This window comes from Homarus americanus, unplaced genomic scaffold (genome assembly GCF_018991925.1).
Source record: "Homarus americanus isolate GMGI-L3 unplaced genomic scaffold, GMGI_Hamer_2.0 scaffold39675, whole genome shotgun sequence".
In the NCBI taxonomy this organism is placed as follows: Eukaryota; Metazoa; Arthropoda; class Malacostraca; order Decapoda; family Nephropidae; genus Homarus; species Homarus americanus.
In genome coordinates, this window is record NW_024736071.1 from 19,060,565 (window position 1) to 19,075,162 (window position 14,598).

General features: G+C 37.6%; 1 protein-coding gene across 1 annotated transcript in view; it reads right to left on the reverse strand.

The window, feature by feature from the left end:
- Positions 1 to 14,598, reverse strand: part of LOC121871729 (WD repeat-containing protein 19-like) — a 98,211-nt gene that overhangs the window by 10,953 nt on the left and 72,660 nt on the right. Inside the window, exons 19-24 of the mRNA XM_042374141.1 lie at positions 14,306 to 14,510; positions 14,005 to 14,142; positions 8,469 to 8,644; positions 6,886 to 7,120; positions 3,982 to 4,137; positions 3,618 to 3,714 (exon numbers count right to left, since the gene is read on the reverse strand). Of these exons, the coding sequence (XP_042230075.1) occupies positions 3,618 to 3,714; positions 3,982 to 4,137; positions 6,886 to 7,120; positions 8,469 to 8,644; positions 14,005 to 14,142; positions 14,306 to 14,510 (1,007 nt within the window). The remainder of the gene's footprint in view (positions 1 to 3,617; positions 3,715 to 3,981; positions 4,138 to 6,885; positions 7,121 to 8,468; positions 8,645 to 14,004; positions 14,143 to 14,305; positions 14,511 to 14,598) is intronic.

The window sequence follows — 14,598 nt, forward strand, 5'->3', positions numbered from 1 at the left end:
TTAACTTAATTTCTCAGTGTTACTCATTTTGTGAGCACCTAATAGTTAAAATACACAGTACCCAAAAAGAAATGTATGTTTATTGCAGCAATATTTTTCATGCATATAGTCTTAATAATTAATTTCAAAATTTTAGTTGTTACTAAACCTGAATTTGTTTAATAATTTTAATTGTGCACCATTATTGAGAGAATATAAACTAAAAGGTAAGCTTTTTTTGCACTGTATTGTGTGAGAATTCAAAATTTAATCTTACCAAAGGGATTTATCTCTAATGCACCAGCAACTGGGGTTTCAATAGCATATGTAGTGCGTATATAAGAAAAATAAGCATGTTCCATGATATATACAAACAAAATATTTAGTTTTCTTTCCCATGTAATATTCATGCATATGGTTTTGTTTTATTCTTAGTTTCAATTGCATCAGCTAGTTTTTTCAGGGTGAGTAAATGCTTCCATTTTTATCGCTGGAAGGCCTCTCTGCTCTTCCTTTATTTTTGAGCCATTTCCTCGCACTCTGTTTTCTTTGATTCTAACTGTTGTTTAACAAAAATTTCCTCTTATTATCTTCCTGCTGCAACTGCTGGCAAGTTTTATGTCTATAAATCATAGGGTCCCCCTCCTGGGGGACACACACACACACACTACATCCTTGACCACCGAAGGGTCAAGACATACCTGGCGCTCCTCTCGGAGCAGCCAGGTCAACTGTTAAGTTGGCCCATACCAACCCCCTCCCCTGAACCCTCCTCCCCACCGGAATATCAACAAGTTCTCGCCAGAAGTTACAATTTCATTTAGGAAAGGAACGGAACCAGTGTTAAACAGAGGTGAACAGTGGTGAATAGTGCTTAAGTCAGTGAGAACAACTCAACAGTAACAGTCGTACCCAAGTTAACCTTCACACAGTGAGGTCCCAAGTACCCAGTGATAATGGCCCGTGAGACCCAACAACAACAACCAGCGATGTGTTAATCCGTCTACGATAGGAAGGCCTAAGACCAAACCTCACTCATATAACACCATCTGTGAGGGAATTACCACACCACATGTCCCTCATAACACCATATGTGAGGGAATTACTACACCACGTCAAGTCCCTCATAACACCATCTGTGAAGGAATTACTAAACCACGTCAGGCCCCTCATGACACCATCTGTGAGGGAATTACTACACCACGTGATGCCCCTCATAACACCATCTGTGAGGGAGTTACTACACCACGTGAGGCCCCTCATAACACCATCTGTGAGGTAATTACTACACCACGTGAGGTCCCTCATAACACCACCTGTGAGGTAATTACTACACCACGTGAGGTCCCTCATAACACCATCTGTGAGGGAATTACTACACCACGTGAGGCCCCTCACAACACCATCTGCGAGGGAATTACTACACCACGCCAGGTCCCTCATAACACCATCTGAGGGAACTACTACACCACGTGAGTTCCTCCTAACACCATCTGGGAGGGAGTTACTACACTACGAGTTTGCTGTTCAACACCTACATTAATCTGTATGTTCACTGTATGTTCCTTTACCTTTCTCTAATGAAGGCTTTTGTTAAACCACCAATGTATGTAATAAGTCATTTATGTCCAATGTATATTTTCAGCCTTCGGGCTGCAGAATTTTTTTCAATAAACCGTTAATTATTATTATTATTATTACTACAGCCCTGACCTCCTGGGGGACACAGTCAAACAAGGCTTATAGCCCTGACCTCTTGGGAGACACACACAAACATGCCCTACAGCCCTGACCTCCTGGGAGCCACACACAAACATGCCCTACAGTCCTGACCTCCTGGGGGACACACACAAACATGCCTTACAGCCCTGACCTCCTGGGACACACACACAAGCATGCCTTACAGCCCTGACCTCCTGGGGGTCACACACACACATAGGTAGTAGGCAGCTATCAAACAGGGAGGTACTACCGCCTGGGAAGATATTGGAAGCATAATGTGTTGTCTCATGGTAGACCCCGCTGCCATATGGCATCACAAAAATTGTGACCAAGTCCCAGGTTGCTGATCTGTTTTTCTGCCTCATTTACACACAATTGCAGGGCCTCAATTGTTTCTCTCTTTGACAACACAACATACAGTGCATACTGTATATCGTTTCTCACTCTTTATTTAGTTTTTCATTTTCGTATTTATTTATTATTATTATTATTATTATTATTATTATTATTATTATTTATTTTTTATTATATTTTTTATTTATTATTAATTTATAGTAATTAATATTATTATTATTATATACAGTATTCACCCCCCAGGCCCTGATGCGGGTCAGTGACCTGTGCCCGGGTGGGCTAATGCCCCTAAAAAAAAAAAAGGCTTACAGCCTTGACCTCCTGAGGGACACACACATGCCCTACAGCCCTGACCTCCTGGGGAACACAAACATGCCCTACGGCCCTGACATCCTGGGGGACACACACACACATGCCTTATAGTCCTGACTTCCTGGGGGACACACACACATATGCCCTTCAGTCCTGACCTCCTGGGGGATACAAGCATGCCCTACAGCCCTGACCTTCTGGGGGACACAAACACGCCCTACTGAATTGCCTATATAATCGATCTATATGATTCACGTGGGTCGCCTAAAACAATGGAAAAAACGGAAAACAGGAAAAAAAATGAAGAAAACACATCCCTGATCACAGTAGTGATTTACAATGTCTGTAAGGGCGAATTTCCAAAACCAAAATTCCAGTAACACGGGCATCCAATGTACTTTTATCTACAAGAATAATATAGTTATTTTCAGCAGAGAATGCAGTTCATAAACCTTCCCAGAAATCAGGCCAACTTTCACTGTGACAACTTCTAGCGAGGAGGAAGGAATTGAAGATCATTTAGGACAGGACTTGATGTCCAAATATATTAAAAACAATAGATTGTACAACAAAGTGAAAAAATCTTTTTCAAGGTTAACTGTCAAGAACACTAGCAGCTATACAGTATTATAAACTAAATTTCTCTTGTGAAAAATCCAGAATGAAAGCTGCAAACAATATCAAACAAGCTTAAATACCAGAGCTTCCCAGTACAGTATGCCCAATGTGAGCAATCCTTATACAATACAGTACAGTACAGTGATATCCTCATTAGCTGAAACAACTGGTACAGAGCACTTCCAGGAATGAGAGATTTCCGGATAACGAGACGACTCTCAAAGCCGAAAAAATCTCTCATCCCCGGAATTTTCCAGATAACAGGAAAATGTTCTCAGAAGTTCCAGAAATTACCCATTACATCATTTCTCGAACCTGGAAAAACATCCCTCATTCCCGGAATTTTCCGGGTAACGGAAAAATTTTCTCGGAATTTCCAGAAAATGCGCCTGATTTTCATCTCTCAAACTCGGAAAAACTCCCCCATCCCCGGAATTTTCTCGGAATTTTCTGGGTATCGGGAAAATTTTCTCTGAATTTTCTGGAGAATGTGCCCCTCGGAAAAATTTTCCCAAAGCCAGAATTTTCCAGAAAATTCTGGCTTTGGGAGACGATTTTCTGAGAAAATTTCAATTCTGGCTATTTAAGAGTTCCGAGTTGAGGGATTACGGCTAACGGAGGTATTACTGTACCTGAGTTTTGCTCCTCCCTTGCAATGATGATAGCAGTTTTAGCTGCTTCACGATACTGACTTTTGGCCATGTAAAGTCGGAATAGATACTTGGCATCCTGTAAAATAAAAAAGCATTTACAATAATTTCAAATCCAAGAGTATTTATTAAGGATCAACTTATTTTATAGAGCACTACAACACAGAATAAAGATAAAACTTGAGTAACAGTTTATTTATTAAAATACAATTTTATATAATAAAATGCATTAAACCTTAGTTGTGAAAAGGGATTGCCATAGAACACATTTATGATAGAAGTTAGAATGAATGAATAACAATGAACAAGAAATAATCTGCTAAAGTCATAAAAAGAAAAATCTTACTTTTGGAATGCCATCAAGTTCACCCATCAAGAAGTCAATAAGCTGTTGGGTTAAACCATCATCATTTGCTCCTGCAACAACATCAATTGCTAGTTGTATGCTCTCAGAGTCTTCAGTTCCAGAACTCTGTGCTGATCGAATTAAGTGCTTGACTGCCTGTAATTAAATATTTCATTAGTTTTAACACATAGTACAGAACATCAATATACTGAACTAGAATTACGGTGTCTCATAACAAATCATAGTGGATCTTGTCTTCTGCAAATCTCCTTAAGTAAAACCTTTATAACTTGACATCCAATAAGTCGGTATGTCACTGGATAACTGTTACATTTTTTAAGTAGTCGGAAATTGGTGTCAGGTCGGCAGGAACCAAGTCGTGTGCTAGAACGTGGCAAGTTTATATATGCCACTCGTCATAGATAGACCTTCTGATAGTGATTACCGGGTAAGTGCCTGTTGAATTGTTACTGTACAAATAGTGTTCGGTGTTATACATAATGTGCAGTCTTAAGTTTATCAGAACAATTATTTATAGTGCCTGTAATGTTGTACACAAAACAGTATACAGTACATCTGTCTCTTACAAGCTCATAAAAAATAATTGCTCCTTGCTGTTGCTATATACGGTTTATACCTAATACACAACTGCTTTTATTTCATTTTGTACATTGATTGTGGTAATTTCATCCCTGGCGACGCAATAGCTTAGGCCATATGTTGCCGAATTAAAATTAAGGCTTAAAAGACTAAAATAAAATAGTGGAAGGTAGAACTTTCATAAAAAAAACATTATATACTGTACAGTATATAGACTCATTATCGATAAGTCGGCAAATTCGAATATTCGGCTCCATATGTGCCGAGTTATGGGGCTTTACTGTACAGTATTCCTTTAAACAAACTAATCTCTCACTCATACTCCTTCTGTTTACTTCTTCTTAAGACTCATTTTGCATATACAGTACACACTCTTGACTTCCACTCTTTCTACTTTTATTCTTTCCAAACAGCAAGTTAATAAACAGAAATGAGGAGTGATTGCTATGAAGTCTGTTTACTACTATTATTAATTACCAACCTATTTAGAATTGGTTCTTTACAAGTGCTGCTCATCAAAGGTGTTTGAAGTTTTTTTATTACAATTGTTGAATGATGATGGAAGATTTAATAATTAGGGAAAGCACTTACTAAGGCCATGCTGGTAGCATTGTCTTATGATTCTTGCCAAACTGGTTTTGAAAAAAAAAATCTAAGTGTTGCTAAAATGGATCATTATTTTATAGAGACCAGTCTTGCTTCACCAAGACTTTTTTTTATTGGTTTAATTCCTATCGTGAACTCCTCTGTCTAAGAAAATTATATATTTTCTAGTTCTTCTGTGTGCTCTGGTATCTGAGGTATTTTGTCCTATGACAGTTGTTGAAAGACCAGTTTCTTTTTATCTGCACTTTTGCTTTATTTACAGGTAGGTATGGCAAAACAGTGAGTTTGTTTGTACAGTAAAGAGATTCTGGAGTCTGGCATTCTAGCAATGCTTCTGCACACAATAGTGCATATTTGTAAGATTGCTTGATATAAATAATAAACTAATCTAGAGCTCTGGGGGGTAGAAGAAGAACATGCATACTTGACGCTGGTACTCCGTTAAATTTGTTTTTCTGTCTCTCCTAATGTATAATTTAAAAAAAGGAGCCCCTAACAGAACCAAATACAGTAGTATTTTATTTTTACACAATGATTTTCTTGAAAAGTTTTCCCTTCTCTTGACTCTGCTTCCCTTTTTTTACCTTTACAGTGCAGGTATATGTAATTTTGTTGCTGCAGAATTTTGTCTATTTTTTCTGAGTTCATTGACGTCCAAAGCAACCCCCAAGACTGTCTCAATTGATTGATTGTGGTAATTACATCTCTGGCGATCCAACAGCTTTGGTCATATGTCGCTGAATTAAAATGAAGGCTTAAAAGACTAAAATAAAATAATGCAACGTAAAAGCACAATAAACAACATGGAACTTTCATGAAAACCATTTAAACATTAATAAGTAAAATTCAAAGCTTGTGTAGAAGGCCAGCTTCCTCCACAAAGGAGAAGACGTCCCCTACCACATTACCCACCAAAGATCCGTCTCCACCCACCCCCCCTCCGGCACGGGAGAGGTGCTTACAACGAAGATATCCAAGACTGGGGCATTCCACTAGGTGTCGAACAATCAGTGGGACCAGACGGCCATCATAATGGGGAGGGGACGCACTCTCCATTAAAAAACCATGAGTTAACCGTGTGTGACCAATGCGGAGGCAGTCCAAAGCAGTCTCTCGGCGGTGTGACAGTCCCTGATATCCCCAGGCACCCAATGCAGGGTGGAAGTCGTGGAGCTTGTTTGCTCTGACAGCATCCCACTATCATTTCCAACTCGAGCGGATGGCAGCTCTTATTACTGGTTTCATATCAGAGGCAGGTAGAGGGGAACAACTTGCCATTGGGAAGGAAGCAGCTGCATTCGCCACAGCATCAGCACACTCATTCCCCTTCTCACTCACATGGGACGGAACCCAGCAAAAACTGACTTTCCAACCCCAATGCTGGATGAAAAATAGCCACTGCAAAATATCTATAACTAGGGGATGTGGCGATGAGACAGTAGCTAAGGCCTCGAGAGCACTATGAGAATCACTAAAAACTAAAATCATTATAAGGTTGGTAATGTTGAGGGCAAGTAAAATACCCAAAAGCTCTAACAAGTACAGGCATTGAATTAACACTGTAGACCTAAGTCACCCCAATCTGTCCGAAGTCACCACATCTCTAGGGTGACTTTGAACGCCTATCATCCAATACTGCGCTGGTCCCAAGGTTGCCAGAGAAGAAAGAGTCAACCTGTAAATCTAAATATCACTTACTTTAGGAAAAATGCCAGCTAAATAATAGAATTTTCCTGATAGGAAATGATTTCGCTCATTTTCAAAGTGTAGGGCAACACTTTTATAATCTTCTGGAGTCGCATCAGAACCAAGAATATCTGCATACAATTCCATTTTTCCATGTGTGCGTGCCAGCTGGAATGCTTCGTCTGTGCACTTGGAGAGAACAAGAAACTGAATTGCTGAATTGTAGTCATTTAACTTCTGGAAGAATCTGTAAAGTAATAAAATGTTATACAGTAATCTTAAGTCAAGAATAATTTCATCTTATACTGTACTTATTTCTGAAATTCATATGGTAATTCATTAACAATATTTACCTCAAAGAACCAATTGTAACGTTTAACCACTAATATATTTGTGTACTAGGGGTCCTCATTTCCAAGGCTAATAGGGACAGGAAATCGTCATTAAAAGCGAATCCATTTGATTAAAACAGGAAATTTCTGGTCCTACGAAATAATGGGAATAAGGTGTGATTGGGATCATAAGATTTTAAAGACACACAGAGGGATTATTTTTATACCTTATGTCGTTTATACTCAGGAATCTGAAGAGCATGTGAGATATCTTTCACCACCTTTCTTCTGATAAATAACATCAAATTTCATGTCCAGTCCATAACTGCTATGCTTTCTTTTAAAGACAACACTTAATTTAGCACTAGCACTACACTCTGAATTTATGGCTAAACAATAGCAATGATTTTTGAAGAATCATAAGAAAAAAAAATGCAGGTGATTAGGGATTGTTTACAGTGGGTGAATGACTGAAAGTGAGTGGGGGATGAGCGAGGTAGAGGTCGGGGGATACACATCAGTATAGCTAGAAATTTCAATAATTTTCTGTTTAGACTTCCATGCTCCATGGGTATTATTCCTCGTAATCCTCATGTGTGCAGAATTTTTTTACATATAGTGCAGCAATAATTTGGCCTCGTAAATGCAAAACCACGGATATTGATGACTCGGAAAATGAACACCCCTGTACATGCAATTAGAAGAAATATTTATCTGTCTGTGCAAGATGAGCTGTCTTGTGGTATCATAAGCAAGGAGAATAATACAGAAATTCAAAACTAGTAAAGTATTTGAAATATTAATGGACACACAACTCAGGTAAAGTCCTTTGGCCCCTACAACCAATAGGAAAACATTCAATATTCACAAAACCTAAAATAAAATTATTAGTGTTCACTATACAGAAGTTAAAAAAAATATTGTTCACTACAACCTACATCAAATCTTTCACTGTCCATGACCATATTGTGCTTCATTACAGAAATATGACTATTCAGTTAAAGCCCGATAATTCAAAACAATATGGGCTCTAGCCCTTACAAATTGAGATTTTATGAATTATGAGGGACACCGTCTTCCGAAGGAAAAAAAACGGTACTTTTTAGGGTTATCAGACACAATGGCTGAAACACTGAGCAATGCCCATCAAAAACTACAATTACTTTACAACAATATGATACCTAGGGTATAGTATAGCATAAGCCCTTCTAGAATTTGTGCATATGAGCTAAAAAGTACTCTGTGCTACTATAATATCCTTACCTGGCAACCATTTTTGCACCTTCTACACTTTTGGTCTCGCGAACAATCCTGACAGCTTCTTCCGGGGAATTAAGGTTGTGCAAGAGGAGACGTATCACAGACTCATAATCCCTTGCAGATTCATAGTAAGTGGCTGCTTCATGATACTGGCCATCTGATTCTTTGGCTTTGGCATACTGAAGAATATAAGGAATTTAAAAGTATATTACAATACATTATTATTCAGTAAACAGACTGCTATAAAACAAATTAATAAATTCTTTCTAAAAACAATTCCTGCCAAATGATAAACAAAATTCTACAGAATACCAATAAAGTTAAGGCAAATTATAAAAAAAAATTTAAGTACTGAACAGTAATCTCCCTGTTAGCCTGAATAATTGGTGCAGAGCGGTATTGAAATAAATTTTCTTATCCCGGAAAAAATTGCACATCTCTGGAATTTTCCGAGCACTGGTTGAATGCTTCTGTATCTAAACTATACATTTCGCATGAAGCACCGCTGCTACGGAAGCTTAACTGCAGTTGGAAAGACACAGAATTTTATTTGTTGATGCAAACACTACTCTACACATACACTATGTCGTAAATAAAGAAAATATACTACTGCACTGTATAGTATATGATAATGTACAGGTGAACCTCTATTTGTGATGGGGTTAGATTCCTGAAATCCCAATCTCAGGTCAAAACATCATAAACAGGTTCAGTATAACATGGGGTTCAATGGGATTGGTTCCTGGCCAGTCGGTCACCCATATGTATCACCAAAAAAAAAAGATCTTGGTATACTACTAGCACTACAACACAATTCAACAGCACTCGCTACATCGTAATGAACAAGTCTGGTCATCATCACATGTCCCCTTCGAGGCTAAAGGTACTCATAAGGTGGAGTGGAGACATCAACCTGAATCCCCACATAGACTTTGGGGAATTTAATGAGTGAGAACTAAAGGTGTAGCCTTTGTCTTGGCCTTAAATATGATGAGCAAAATGATTGTAAGACATTTTCAAAGTTACACTGCTCACTTCACAATCACAAAAATACGATAATAATGATAACTCAATTTTTTTTAATGAAAAAACGTATTAAATTTTGCGATAGAGGTGTGGTAGGAGAATTAGTGGGTCTCATGTTAGTGACCTAACCTAAGCAATGTTAGGTGGAGGTGGAGTGGGGGATTAGTGGGTCTGATGACCTGAAGATGTCTTGAATAATGATGAAAGCTAAATTGCATATATGTTTATGACTAGCAAAAAAGTGGATAAACTTTTATTCACATCTGCTCAGTGTTAAGAAATAAACTTGGTACCATTGCATATATGGAGATGCATTTCAATGACAATATTTTCTACCTATGAGATACTGTATAAATGCATTACTGTACTGTATTGTATATAAGGCGCTCCGCATTACAAGGGGGTAAAGCGCCACCCTGGGCAAAATGCGTTTTTTGATGGATATCATTATTTTCACCCTTCCTCTACAAGTTGGCATTGGATGTAACCCCCTAGGTAGACTAGAAATATGGTTGAAAGTCCTTTAAAAATAGGGTGTAATTTCGCCCCAGGCCAGGAGCTATGTATCTGACTGTGTGCTCAGTAAGTAAAGGTGATCACATCCCGTTTATAGTGAGAGGAACGCGAGCCAATAACAGCACGTGCCCCGCGGACCATACTCCAAGTCAGCCAATCCCAATGGATTTCCCTTGCTACGTCACAGCTCCTCGGCCAATCCACGCGCCCAGATGCTGCCTCCCTGTTAGTCTTGCCACGCTGTGTAGTATAAGGCGGTGCAGTGTTTCTACTGCTATTTTGGATAACTTTTCGGCATAACATTGACGTTATTCGTGTTCCACGAGTGTAAGAAGTACTACATAATGTCCGGCCGATTTTAGAGCATGATTCGAGTGAGGCCAGGCCTTCTGGTGTGGGTTCAGGAGCCCTAAATCCTGAGTGTGTCTAGTGACGACAGTGCTCACGTGGACACCCCAGCCATGCTTGGTGATAGTGATTTTGGTGGTGCAAGTGCTACTGGCAAGTTATACACACTCCTCAGGATTTATGTAACTTCAACTTACTACAATCGTCGAGGATAATAAAACGAAGGAACTAAACTAAGTAAGATTGTAATACTATTATCATAACACTGTTTTTACTCAAGATTATGCAAACATTCTCCGCCTTTGTATTCGTATGTTAATTATGTTGGGGGGGGGAGAGGTCAATGGTGGGGGGATGAGTGTAGTAGTGTTTCCTTATTATTACACCATTATATTAAACAATATTATAAATCTTTGGCTAATAATAGGGACAGAAAGATAAATACTGATAGGCAAATGAGTTTTTTATTATTATTTCATTTTTTTGGGTGGGGGGGGTTATGGGGAAGGGTGTAAGATGAATGTTGTTTTTGGTGATCATTAACTTGTTTTGCAGTATTAGCCCACAATAATAAGAAAATTTTGCAGAAAAACGCTATTATTGTTGGTTTGAAGATCAAACATCCATACATGATAGGTAGTTATTCTTATTTAACTCGTAATAAAATAATAACTACTCACAGTACTAACTTCTAGTTTTCACTGTTCGCTAGGATAGGGACTGAGCTGCACAACAAAAAAATAATCCTCTAGCATTAAAAACAACAAAGTTATGGTTGCTTGAACTTCACAAAACTTGAAACGCATTTTTCTCCGCTTTTTAAATTTGGCGCTTCACCCCCTTGTAATATGGAGTGCCTCATATGAAGGATACATGTATTATTAATAAGCACATTTATTACAGTAGCATATCTTTACTAATTAATAACAAATAAAAATATTGCATCATGAATGACAAAATGAGTGAGATTCAGTGTAATTTGTTTATGAAAACTTCAGGATGTTATAAAAGCATGAAACTTTCATGAGTTTTAAAGGACCATATTGTGATCAGTTTCATATATGGAGCCACTTTGAAAACTGCCTAGTTTAGGAGGGGTGGCCATTTTCCAAAATGGCTACCAAAATATATGCTTCAGACAACTTCACGCTAATATGAAACTTGAAAACCTTTATTAAAAAGTGATTTTTATAAGAATGTCAGTCAGACTGTTTGAACACCTACACTAGATCTTTAAAAAGCTGTTAATGAAAAAAAAAAAATTAAATTGTGACATACGTACTGTAGCTGTTTATATGTTAAGCACTGAAGCATCGTGTAAAACATTGGCATAACATACAAAGAACACTTGAAATCTATTGATGCACATATCAATACAATCTATTAGTACGAAAGAAGTCACACTTTCCAAAGCACTGACTTAGTACATAACATAAGCTCAATTGTCACTCTCTCCAGAGCACTGGCATCGTATTGAACACATTAGAACTGCATTTTTGCATTTGAATCTTCCTTTATAACCCTTCTTGCATCCATATGATATAAGTTCTCTACAGGCATCATTAGCTTCAGGCAAGGTTGTCCAGAGTGGCTCCCAGCTTTCTGGATTGGTTCATCCCCCAGCCTGATGGATTTCGAAGACAAGTATGTGGTTGTAGAATCTGCCCCCAGATGAATGCACCTTGGTATGTTGTGCAATGTATGTGTTGACTCACAGCTGCCTTTTTGAGTGAACAATAACAGTAATCAATTCAAAAGGGCTTGTTTGATCATATAGTACATGGTATCACAGCCACTATAAGCATATAGAAAATGACAAGAGTTTATGATCTTTGTTGTCCAATATTCCTGGCAATTTCATGGGCAGGTATTATTGCAGATATTTTTCGGTCCCAAACAAAATCTAGAGTTCTTCCACATCCAATGTATACACCACAGAAACTGCAAGCACTCACTAATCCCCCACAGCTCCGTAGGAGTGGAAAATACCAGTCTTTGCTGCAACACACAGCTTTATTCATGAGGCACCTCACACACCCATATTACAGGTTGACAATCCCTTATTCGAAATCCTTGGGACCAGATGCATTTCGGTTTTTGGAATTTTTTGGTTTTCAGAATGAATTTTGTTTTTGTTTTTTTACAGGGATCAGCCCACCCGGGCACAGGTCACTGGCCCACATTGGGGCCTGGGGGCTAAAATATAATAATAATAATAATAATAATAATAATAATAATAATAATAATAATAATAATAATAATAATAATAATAATAATAATAATAATAATAATAATAATAATAATTAATAATAAATAATAATAATAATAATAATAATAATAATAATAATAATAATCATAATAATAATTCATAGGTCTAGGTCGTGGTTCTCACTTTTGATCTTTTTTTCATTTTTGTATTTCTTTATTATTATTATTATTATTATTTTATTATTACAGTATTATTGTTATCATTCTTATTTTATTTTTGTGTATTTTTATTAAAAATTTTATTTACTATGAATAATTATTATTATTACTGTATTATCATTATTATTATAATTATTATTATTATTACATTTTCACCTCCCAGGCCCCGATGTGGGTCAGTGACCTGTGCCCGGGTGGGCTATAAAAAAAAAAAAAAAAACTTTCGGTTTTCAGAGCTTTTCGGTTTTTGGAATTTCGGATAAAGGGTTGTCAACCTGTACTTGTATATAGATTTTTAGTTTTGTAAATATATTTATTTAACAAAAATTTTTCATAAACTATTCCGGATTATTATAGTAAAGAAATAGAGCTGGAGTTTCTTACTTAATTATAACTACTTTTACATTCTCTTATCAATATTTATTTCGTTTCTTCATAAAGGAATGGAGTCCTCATCATTATATCATGTCAAAATATTTTGTTTAAGGATCTCCTATGGTATCAAATTCATCTCTGAACGCAATCAGAACAGATGCTGTAAATATTTTTGCTCGTGCCTGCAATCTAGATGTAATGGGAGAGTGTTTGTCCATGCGACAAGAGATGCATAGTTTAGAGTCGAGATGAGATGTGTAGTTTAGACTCTTGGAAAACTTTCCCCAGCACCCAGACACATTTTGGGGATGTGCGAGTGTCTATCTGTGCAAGATGCATAGTAAAGACTCTCACAGACTTTTCTCAATACAGTACCCAGAGGAATTCTTGTTACCTGGAAATCTCGCATCCCTGGGAGAGCTCTACACCAATTGTTCCAGCAAATGAGGACATCACTGCACCTGGAATATCTTTTATACATTTCTGCAGGAAGCGCCTTACTCCACTTTAAGAATAAATGGAAATTGAAAATGGGACCCATTTGCATAACAACCCATTAAGGACAGTGTGGATACAGCACACTGTAGGCTTAGCCTTTTTCAGGTATAGAAGAAGGCAGGTTGATTTGCGCTGCACTCAACTACTTTCACATTCGCGGACTGTTTAGTTAGGTATCCATTCACAGCTGGGTGAAATTGGGGTGCCCTGAGAGAAAACCAGTGACCATAAAAACATGAAGCAAGTGCTTTATCTTCTTGGCTGCTGCACCCTATGTCTGAATTACAGCATACAAAGTATAATTAAATACATAAATAGGAAAAAATAATCTTAAGAATGTTCAACTGACCTGAAGATGCATCTTAGGAGAGTTTATATTAACCAAGAGTTGCCCAACTTTGGTCCAGTTTTTCAGACGAATGTACAGAGATGCAGCTTTCTCATGAAAATTGCCACTCTCATACAGTACTGCAGCCTCTGCATATTGCTGTTCACATTAGAGAAATGGGAAGTACACATACAGTAGTTGGTCACTCATATATTTAAAGAATATAAACTCATATACTGTATCCAATATAAATTTTGAGTAATAAGTGCCTTTTAACAGAATGATAGGTTGAGATAAACCTGTGTTATCTATATATCCTCACCTTTTTGTTTTCTAATATCTCTGCACACTCTCTCTTAAGCATGCGGTTGTTCATCTCTGCCGCTATGTTCACACCACGCCTAATATCACCACAACGCAAAGCTGTTCGAGCAATACCAGCCTTACATGCTGCATTGTGCTCCTCAGATCCCCCCGTGTTGACCACTCCTCGCTCATAGTGGGTGAGGGCACCTGGGTAGTCTCCCCTGTGGAAGAACATGTTTAACAAAGAGCCATTATCAATATCCATCTGTATATTAATATTTTTTGTCTCAAAATATTGGATTGAAAAGT